Here is a 10,829-nt window from a genome sequence, read left to right as displayed (position 1 = left end):
AAACAAGGTAGGACAAGCACTGGGTTGTTGGCTCAGTTGCGTAGAAGCTGAAATTACAACTCAAGAATGTGCAAGGACAGAAATAGCTAGAAGATGCACAGGAAGAAATCACTAGAGATCTATTCTATTCACCCAGCCCACACCAGTATCCACTGTACATAGAAGCTTTGAGGAAAACTTCAGCTTATTAAAAATATTACTAGGGAGATTTAGACAAGTACCACAGCCAGCTGCAGCCAACAGCAACCAGGACTAAATCGGGCATCAGCATTGCAGTGATGCAGGTCAGAAACCCCAACCTCCTTGATTCTTCCTGGGGTAGTAGTGCTGGAACCCTGCTCCACAGGGGCCTAAGGAATTCATTGTGATCGTTAGGAGAGCAGTGTTAAATTAGGGAGAAACAGGGTTGTTGCTGAGAAACAGCATGACCTGAAACCTGTAGCACTGTTCTGGCATGGAGACAGTAGCAGTAGGTTTACCCAGTTTATCCTAGGACAGAAATGCCACCTCAGGTTAAAAGCAAATTCCAAGTAGAATCCATCCCTGTGCATTACGACTGTTTGGTCTGTGCTTTGGACACGGACCCAGAAGGCACTGCTTGCCGCAGAAACTACAGCTCGGTGCCTGCTTGCTGTGTTCCACAAATAGGCACATACAAAAATACCTTTTTAAGAACTAAGCAATTGTGTGTGCAAAACTCCCACCTTCTGTGTGTCCAGTCACTGAAGCACCTCACTGCACTTTCCAATGGAGGAAGGGAGTTAACGTCTGCACATGATGAGCTGTTTCACTCAACTGCAGCTCCTGGACACCACTGTTGATGCAGATCTGTTCCAGCATCCCTATTAGTGAGAGCACCTGCTTGCATGTATAGCTTTCTAAACTCTACGGGATGAAAAGATCAGGTTATAATTAAACAGTTTGAAATTCACCCAGAGAAAGAGCAAGAGCAAGAGATGGTTTTATTCTAGTCGTGGAGTCCTTCATTATACAGAAATGATAGTTTATTTCATCCAATAAACAAGAGTGACAGGTAGATCACAAACTGCATCACAGCTACTACCAGCACTGAGACAGGTCACCCACAAGTCTGGGGTAGTACATTAACCCAACTGCACACAGCAGAAAATTTAACAATCAGCTCAAAAACTCAACATCAGGATTTGGTTAACTTTTTTTGGGTGTATATATATATGTATATAGATATTCTTTCCCTACTTAAGCATTTCCTAAAATCCACATGGAAGCACAAATGGCTTTAAACACCTGGACATATATAGATTTTCCATCTTTATATATATATATTTATAGATATTTATAACAGTAAAGATATGTTTCTCATTACTACAATATACTTGTTTAACTCCTTTAAAGCAGCTGGGAAGAGAAAAAGAAACAGTTTCACTACAGTCACATCTGATAATGTGTGTATCACAAAATACAAACAGAACAAGCCATGTGTGAGGTTTGAGTCAGACCATTCCAGGACAGAACAGCTAAGAGGCAGGCAAAGAGTCTCAGAGGGAGCAGGCCTACATGTCAAATGGTGGTTTTGGGCTCTCCGGGCGGGAGGGACTGGCCTTACCCGGCCGGCTGGAATTTGAAGACAAGAAAGAAAAGGGGGAAGGGAAGGAAGAGGGGGAAGAGGTAGTAAAACAATAGTTAAAATACAGAAAGGAACTGTCATCAGAACAATAGAGGATCCACAACAGAAATTCATAACAATCACACTGGAAAGAGAGAACTTAAATCTGAATCAGACCTAGTTGGAAGTCTGCAACATGGGTGGCTCATTTCTGGTAGAGACATAACATCCGAGATGTACAGGGTTGATACATTTTTAATTCTGAAGTCTTTTTTTTGTAGTATTTTTAATACACGTAACATGAAGAGTAAAAAACAAACCTTAAGAAGATGAGTCGTGATAAACAACAGTTACAAGTTTCCCCAAACACGTACCATCCACATGCAAGAAAAGGCTACGGAATAAGTCACCACAGTACCAAAAACACTGAGAGATGTGCTTATTCAAAGCAGAAATATTTTCAACAAAACATTACAAAGCAAACTCCCTGAAAACATTTGGTTGTCCATTTGCAAGGGGGGAGCAGCGTATCTATTCCCCTCTCCCTGCTGGGTTCAGGAAAGTCAGCCAAAAATGATGATGCAAGACAGCTGCTGGCAGGAGCCAGTGCTTCACCAGCAGGATTTCCCCAGCCCTTTTGGAGAGCTGAGCACGAGCAGGTCCGTGTGCTCCCTGCACGCTGAGGTGTGTGCGCTATCTCAGACTTCACTCTAGAGGACTATGCCGATCCATTGAGTTCCCCCCTTCTCCATCTCCCTGCCTCGCTTTGATATAAGGTAGATTGCACTGTTCCCAACATGAATTTTTGCACCTTAGAAGTCAAACTAATACACAGGACACGTAATCTGTTCCTAACAGTGTCACGTTTGACAGCATTTTGCTCCTAAGTCACACTTTTATCTTCTTAACTATGAGAAAAGAATAATTACAGATCAGTCCTAGGTGCTACAGCTAACTGATGCAGGCAGGACACTTATCCAGGCTAGACCAGGCAGATGGAATAACTGGACGGACAGCCACCGCTTGGACTTAAGGATGTCCCTGCGGCTGATCTCTCCAAGGAGCCTGTGTACTTCAGGGATCCGTGCCACTGAATGAAGGCTACTCTACGCTCACAAAGCAATACAGGACGCACGAGTGAAGACGAAGAGCTCAATCACTAGGCTAGTGTTTTACGACACACCAGGAAGGAGCGGTGGGAGGCAGATGTGGGATGGATGAGAGGAGTGACTGTGGCTGTGGAAGGGAGGGTGGAATGGGGAAGCCGCCAGCACGGCATTCGTCGCCAGCTGTCTACAGCCTCGAGTTATAGATCTAAGAGGGACGGTTCAGCCGGTCGGATTATGGTAGGTCGAGTAGGTGAGGCAGGGCCCCTTCTGCTGTGAAAAAGCAGAGAACAAAAACAAGAGAACACACACTGTGGTTAGCACAGCAATCGCAGTCACAATCACGCATGCTTCTCCACCTCGCCTGAGCCAGCAACAGGAAAAAAAAACCACTGAGGCACAAACTTGCACAGGAGTGCAACTCCATACAGGAGTCTTGCATGTTTTTGTTTTATCAGGCCTCACACTGGACTTTCTGCACAGCACGGGTCACCATTCAAGCAGTCTGCTGGACAGCCAGTTTTGCTTTCCCTCTGGAAATTTGGAAATGCAGACTTACTGCCAGTGAGCGCCCTGGCTCTGGGATGAGAGTTGAGAAGCATGGACAACAGTGAGCTCCTGTATCAAGCACATGACAGTCACACAGCATGGATGAGGTCCTCTGAGACACGCTGCCAGAGGGTCTTGGCTGGTTTGGAGGAGCACCTATTTCCCCTGCCCTGGAGGCTGCCTGAAGCCCAGCTCTCTCTATTCTAATACACAACACTGATCCTTGATAGAAGGGCCAAGCCTACTGCCTTAGTTCTCTAGCTCTTGGGCTCAGCCAAAGCAACTTCTGACTTTAATAGAGGTACTTCAAGCATTTCTACTGTTTCAGCTCTTTTGCTGGTACTTCAGGTATGTTGGCAGCAATGCAATCCATGCAGGGGTCAGACGCTGTTGTTTTAGGATCTCCTTCTTGTACAGGACCCAGGGAAAACAGCAGAAAGTACAAGACAACACCTCTGCTGTCACTCCCAACTCATTACTTGAAGGACCGCTTTAGGCTCAGACTACAGGCTTTAAGGAAGCCTACAAATAACTAAGAAAAAGGGGTGTTCTGGAAGTCGGTAAGTTCATCCGACATTCTTCCTTTAAAGCACGCTCCCTGCAGTGTCAGCATCATGACTGTGTACCATAGTGATAATTAAATTGTTCAGGACCAAGTCAGTAGTTTTACAGTCCAAACTGCCCGAAATGCAAAGAGCAAACCAAAAGACCAAACGAAGAGGAAGCATTTGCATTAATCAAACAGAATCAGGTGTCACTGAATTAACACCAGAACATTTCCACACTAACAAGCTTTAGTTTAGATTACAGAGAATCAAGTGACTGCTGGAAATGAAGGTCCTCCCAGTACAGGGGGAGCTTGGGGGAAGGTAGGGAAAGAGGCAGAGGAAGATATTTGTACTAGTATAGTCTGAGATAGAGAGGTCTTGCTTTGCACTGACAGCAAACCTATAATCATTGCTTCTACCAGAGGAGCTATAGCCTTATAAACTGGGGCAAGCTCCCTTATCTCAGCAAATGAACCAGAGCAACTCTATAGTCCTGTTTATTAGACCTCAGCAGAGTTTATTGCTCCATATTGATTAAGCCTCAGATCTCAAAACAATTACAGCCACTTGTTCCTTTGCCTTGGGTAATGATACATTTAAAAAGCTCAGACAGTAAAAACATTTGGAAACGTTATTTCCTTGATTGAAAATGTCAATTGGGAGTGCAAGACCCTGTCATCAGCATGCCACTCGAGTTACTTCTCCTGTAAAGCAAATGATGGGATTGAGTGAGCCTGGAAATTACAGCCATCTTGGATGGATGCTGAAATAATACCAATCTGCTAGAAGCAAAACTTGCAGTAAATTACAGCTAGGGAATCTGCAATCCTGGGCCTTCATGACATATGGGATTTGTACGTTCTCTCTAGAGGGTGCTCATGGTGTAGATGTGGCCATACCAACCATTAATGGCTCCTTCTCTCACTGGAACACTAACAGACTGTTGAAATTGAAACTTTACAAACTCCAGCTCAACCCTTAGTGAGACACTGGTGCGCTGTTATATGTGTTAGAAAGCATTTTTTGAGGAACTTTAAGGGCTTTTTGCATTTCAGGAGTTTGGACAGGTTGTCCTGACAGCCTCTGTGGATTTAGACAAAAAGGATACTTGAAGCCATTGGACTACATAAAGCATTCTGGCAAGGGAGGCCACTTGACCCTACCAGAACAAATAAGGCTCAAAGGAGCACAAACAATATTCTGGTAGACATGCTGCTTTTTGTGATGTACTAGATTGTTTTTTTTGCAAATAACTAATTTCTCTTACCAGTCATAGCATTTTAGGGGTCAGACCATCACTTTTTAAAGTTATGTGTTTTAGCTCTGCTCAGGTTTTCTGGAAGTTTTCTTGAGGTGTTTGGAGTATCTGCCTTGTAAGGTTACAAAGGCTGAAAACTATTTCCCAGAAAAAAAAAAAAGATGGAAAAGTTATCTCAGGCACCATCTACCCCCAAAATGCTGCTTCAGTTTGTCTCGCTACATTGCTAGCCAAGCCCTCTTACACCACTGAAAAGTATCTGTTCTCCTGACAGAAGAAAGAGTTCTGCTCTCTGGGAAGCTCCAGTACGAGGTAAGACAGACCCTGGCAGGAGCCCGAGCAGACCAGCTACACTGTCCCCTCCCTTGGGGTCAGTCTTTCAAGCCATACCCAGAGTAGAACATTGAGCTAGTCATCTCCAGAAAACAGCAGGGTAATTATGAATTCTGCTAATGAGAACCTAACAGGGATGGTAAAACACTACATACATTCCCCTGGGCTGCAAAAGCTTGCTATTAGAGAATTGGGGTGCTTTTTAATTTTTATTTCCTTGGTGCTCTTTGTGCCAGACTAAGAACAAAATACCCCATAACAGCAAGTCCCAGAAAGAGGTACAGACAACAGCAAGCCTCTTTCCTTCAGTATTTTACCAAGATGCATGTTTCTAGAGCTGCTAGGGATGTCTGCGGTAGGCAGAGTATTAGAAAATGCTGATTTGCTCCAACACCTCTGCAGTATGTCATCAGTGAGGACTGACAGATGACATCCTCAGAGAGCATGTCAATCACTGAACAATCCCTGCATCAGTTTGATGGGATGTGGCACCTCTCAGCTCCAGCTCCATGCAGCAGTAGCAGTCTCCATTTGCTGCGGGATGGTCCTAGCTGAGAATCTGTAGACTCACCACTAGCTCTGAGCTCTCCTAACCTGACACAGGAGCTTGAACTGCTGCTATTCCTATTAGGACTTCTGGGCTCACTCCCCCAGCTCAGCCTCCCAGGACCAGCAGCAAGGGAAACTAAAGGAGCTGCTGCTCCACTCCTCTCAGATTCAGAGATTTCATTTTGAGGAACAATGTCCACAGAGAAAGGGAGAAGGAACCCCAAACACTCACACCTGCCCTGTTCTGCCTCCTCTACCCTTTTGTTACTAAGGGCTAGAGGTTCCTAGGAAAAAGACTGAGGAGAATTTGCAAGACGTCCCTTTTCATACCCCCACCCTCATCGTTCAGGGCACAAGGAAGAGCTGGTCCTTGAATATCTGGCCAGCATAATAGACATTGAGCCTGCCCCGGTAGCCTGCTATGTCACTGAGCACGTACAAGGCTGCAAAACACAGGGAGATGGGAAAGGGAAGCAGGCAGGAACCTGGGGCAGAGGTTAGGGGAGGACACAGATCACTAAACCCTTCCCTCTTGCAGTGGCAGAGGAGGGAAGGCAACTTGAACAGAGGCAGAAGAATAATGAAAGAGGTAGAGGGTCAAGTGGAGAATGAGCAAAGGGAGTTTACTTCTAACTGGCATCATGGGATGCAAGGGTAACAGGGAACATTCAGTGTCAGAGGCATCCCGTACTCAGGCATGGAAGTCCTGCTGTTAATGACCCAAACTCCTCCTGCCTTCCATGAGCACTAGGGACACAGAGAGGAAGGGAGCACTTCTCCAGCCAGATGTTTGAATATAAGCAGAGGAGTCTGAACTAACAGCTCCCCAGGTCTCTATCTCACCCTTAACACAGCTGACAAGATCAAAACAGAATTAATTCTGTTAGTCTCCCACTTAATGTGGGTATAAGCCAAATGAAAGACACGCTGTTTAGACCTTATTGCCAGCACTGGTTCCCCCATCCCAGCTCCTCTACCTGGAAGCAGAGAACGGGTCCTCTAATAACCCTACATCAGGTAGGGAGGCTTTCCCAGCTCCTGCAGCTCAAGCAGCCACACTGTCTCTGATCAGCCAGCTTTTCTGTTCAAGACTCCTCCCTTTATGAGATCCTGGCAGAGGTGGTTCATTGGACAAGGGACTCTTACTAATACAAGAACAAGGCAGCAGTGCTAAGCTGCAGAGCAAAGTGATGGAGGATGGGGACACAGTGAGTCATGCATTGCAGGGAGAGTGCAAAACGTACCGTGGCTGCCAGTCCTCAGGGGTCACTGATAGTGATTCTGAAAGACAACATGAAATCAACATGGCAGTTCAGACAGTTCAAGGCAGAGGCCACACAGACTGTCAGGAAGGCGGAACAGAGATAGACATGCACTTGCACAGAGCCACATTCACATGCCCCCCCTCCCAGAACACCACACGAGTGTGCACTGCTGGGTAGGGCTGCACTCAGTCATGCAGGACTTCGCACACATTCACAGCCTCATCTTTACACACATCCAGAACCCTGCTGTGCATGACGGCGTGCTCAGATCCATTTCTCTCTTCACACACCACCAGCTGCTGCTCACTCTCCCACCCAGCTGGAGACACAACTCTATTCACACATCCAGAGACCCCAAATACATTCACACTTGCTCAGCCTGGAGCATACCTAGGTCTCAGCACCAGGCAGCTGGGCACAGGTGGGTTGACTCATCTCATTGAGAATTCGTATTTTTTCTGACCATATTAAGTGTTAGAGTCAAAACAGACAGCTCAGGAAAGAGGGAGGTAACATGTCATACTGAGCACTGAGTACTACCCAGAAGAGGGAGACAGGTGAAGATATTTAAAAGGTCACCAATAATAAGATCAGCTCCTTTCACCTAATGAGTAACTCAAGTGATAAAAATGTGAAGTTGTTTACAGTGATCCAATCACTTGAATCTTTTTCGTCAGACATACCAAAGAACAGAGAACTCACTACTGCCTTCAACAGATTTTTCCAGTGGTTAAGTCATTCTCATTTAAGTTTCTTATTTCTCCTTTGAACTTGCCTGAACTTTCACCTATAGCTTTTGTCAAAGTTTGAACTTGAGACTAAGTGCCTGGTGGGATAGTTTTCTCTCAGACCAAATCCTTCTAAATATCCCAAATGAGCATGCAGTCCTAATACATACAGTCCTTCATTACACAGACAGGACCTTCTATTATTTGCAGCTTTCAGCTCCTAAATGGAGGAGCTCCATGTGGTAATATGGACTTCTGTAGTAGATTGAATAAACGCTAAGTACAGAGGCAGGGTGCAAAGTCAGTTTGAAGAGTACTTAATTATATGCAGGAAGACCATCCCATGTAAGAAAATGGACCATGTGGTGTTTGTATGTGAACGCATGTCTATGCAATTGTGTTTATGAGAAAAGTGGAGCAACATTTATCTTTAAGTTCATCATCCATAAAATCAGATCCTCACACAAACCGGAGGCACAAACATACAGCTGAACTTCTACACAGGTATCAATGTGCACATGCACACTAAGTACACCCAGCCACCACCATGCACTTCCAGTTCACTACATAGCACCAACTCCTACAGCACAGCCCACTCATGCCATCTACAAGGGCTTTGTTTCTCCCACACACACAAAATAGTGTAGCCCAGTTAGCAAGGGAAAAAGATGGGTATTAAAAAAGCAAAAGTGGAGATGGCATTCGTTCACCCATGGCAGAAGGACCCGAGTCCAAGTGCTAGCAGGGAACATTCTTATTCTATATACAGGAGAAGAAGAGAAAGAGTCCCTTGTCATTGGAAATTCTCCATTCATCAGTGAACTCAAATGACAAGCTGGTATCAGGATCCGGAGGAGTCTATGAACGACTGGAAGAATCAGAGAGGGGGATCAGAGAAAGAGCATGAGAACTTCTTCACTTCACAACTTCAGGAATTACTTTCTCAACTCCAGATCAGGGCAGTCAGTAGCATGCAATTCAACCTACTATCTCTCCTTCTAAAGCAAGGGATTGCTAAGTATGAAGCACTTTCTTCTGCTGCTCCAGTGCAGTTCCCTACCTTTCCTTAAACCTTTCTATTTCATGCAAATGGCAGAAAAGCCAGTAAAGTAGGCTACATCATTTCTTCCAAAAAAAAAAAAAAAAGCCAATTAATTTCAGTCATTTGGGGGATCCTATCATGACAATCAGGTATATAGAATATTTTTCATGAGTGAAGAAATGAAACCGTGACAGAAGATGGAGACAGAACAAAGTTTAAGAAGTATACTAAGAACAAAACCACAAAATAACACTATATGGAAAAGCAGGGTCACAAGAAGCAAGAGCCAAAAAATACACAGCAAAAGCATGCTGACATCCATAGGTGCTACCTATGGCAATACTGAGGCATGTGTGGACAGGTTACTGTGGGAGCTGCATCAAGGTATGTAGGGAGAACTGGGGCAGAGGCACCAAGAAAGTAAAACCATTTGCACACACCAGAGTCAGTAACTGATTTATCATCTCTTTGGATTCACCAGCTTCTGGGCTGGATACAACCTGACAGAGAACACTTCTCCAAACAGGCAGTTTGTGGGGTGCTACCACAAGGGTATATACCATCACCACCTATTGACAGGTTGGGTGTTTTCAAAGAACATGGCAAAGCTTCAGACATGTAGCACCAGCACTCACTGAAGAGGATGCACTTTCCAAGAGGGAAATGTTCTTACAGACATGTATCGCTGGGTGGGGGTTCTGGTTATACTCATTCTATATTCTGCAATTGCCTCCACTTTCTCACAGGGAGACCAAGTACCAACACATTCTTGGTTCTAGATTGCTTCCTAACTCCTCTTCGGGAAGATGTGCATGGCTGCATGGGGGATAACCACTTATGTTGAAATGTGTATGAAGTGACTGAACAGCAGAGGAATTAAGTTTCCTAATGGGAAAGCAAAGCTGTGTCTTCTGAGCCCTTTAGTCTGGAAACATTCAAGTTTTGTTGCTTCTGCAGACAACTGTCTACAAAAAATTAACTTCCATTCTAGTGACATGACTATAGTCTCACAGCAAAAAAGCACCTAAATATCCCAAATGAAGATCTCTCTACGTTGCCTTGAAAAGCCTCTGTGCCAGGAAAAGAGGGGCAACTTCAGGCTTTGGGGAACCCCACACAGAGGAGAATTGTCTTGAAACATACACTATCATTCTAGTCCCATGATTTTCTGGTGACCATCTCCTACTTACAAGCAGAATTATTGGTATGTTTGTTTTAGTAAAGCTCTCAGGTACCGGGTCCTTTTCCCCCAACCACTGCAAGGAGGTTGGTGCAGAAGAGGCTGCCCCTCTACTCCGAAGAGCTACGATGGCATTGCATCATTTGTATAATATCTGAGTGGACAAAGATGCTCCTGCTTATGGACCAAGTTCAAATAGCTGAGGACTGTACACAAACCAAGAACTCCACTTGTCTTCTATGGCCTGGGCAGACAAAGTACTGTCAAAACTGCAACCCAAATGCTGCGCACATCCCACTTGCCTCAAAGATGTATTTCAGGACTTACCTGGGAACACCAGGAGGAGCACGATTAGGTCGAGAAGGAACCTGAGGAGGGGGTCCAAAGGGATCAGGAGAGGCACCTGGCCTGGAGGGCACAGGGGGTGCACCACCCAGTGTTGACCCACCAGCAGGAGGTGGCCCAGGAGCTGGGCCTCGAGACCCAGGTCTGGCTGGTGGCACAGCGGGAGCTCTCCTTTGCGGCGTGGGGCTGGACGTAGGAGACCTGACAAACAGAGAAATTCAACTGCAACAACAGGCCTGGAACTCCTCCTGTTTTACCACCAGGTCCCCATATGCTGCCTTCAGTGGTCCTTCTTCAGTTTTGTTTCACTTTAAGCACTACCCTTGGCTCTCAAGAGCTGT

The 10,829-nt window shown here is 45.4% G+C and overlaps 1 protein-coding gene across 22 annotated transcripts in view; it reads right to left on the bottom strand.

Annotated features, from left to right (window-relative positions):
* Positions 1 to 944: 944 nt before the first annotated feature.
* DNM1 (dynamin 1) overlaps positions 945 to 10,829 on the bottom strand; it is a 67,558-nt gene continuing 57,673 nt past the window's right edge. For 6 of the 22 annotated variants that reach the window (XM_072025196.1, XM_038165095.2, XM_038165100.2 and 3 more), the window contains 2 exons: positions 10,471 to 10,689; positions 945 to 2,964 (listed from right to left, as the gene is read on the bottom strand). In XM_072025196.1, coding sequence (XP_071881297.1) covers positions 10,534 to 10,689 — 156 coding nt within the window. In that variant the 3' untranslated portion in view covers positions 945 to 2,964; positions 10,471 to 10,533. Of the gene's footprint in view, positions 2,965 to 7,172; positions 7,210 to 8,631; positions 8,790 to 10,470; positions 10,690 to 10,829 lie in introns of all 22 variants that reach the window. The other 16 variants (XM_072025197.1, XM_038165104.2, XM_038165101.2 and 13 more) reach the window with 8 other exon arrangements.

Source organism: Anas platyrhynchos, chromosome 18 (assembly GCF_047663525.1).
Source record: "Anas platyrhynchos isolate ZD024472 breed Pekin duck chromosome 18, IASCAAS_PekinDuck_T2T, whole genome shotgun sequence".
NCBI lineage: Eukaryota > Metazoa > Chordata > Aves > Anseriformes > Anatidae > Anas > Anas platyrhynchos.
The sequence above is the reverse complement of the archived record's forward strand: the minus strand, read 5'-3'. Positions and strand labels throughout refer to the sequence as shown.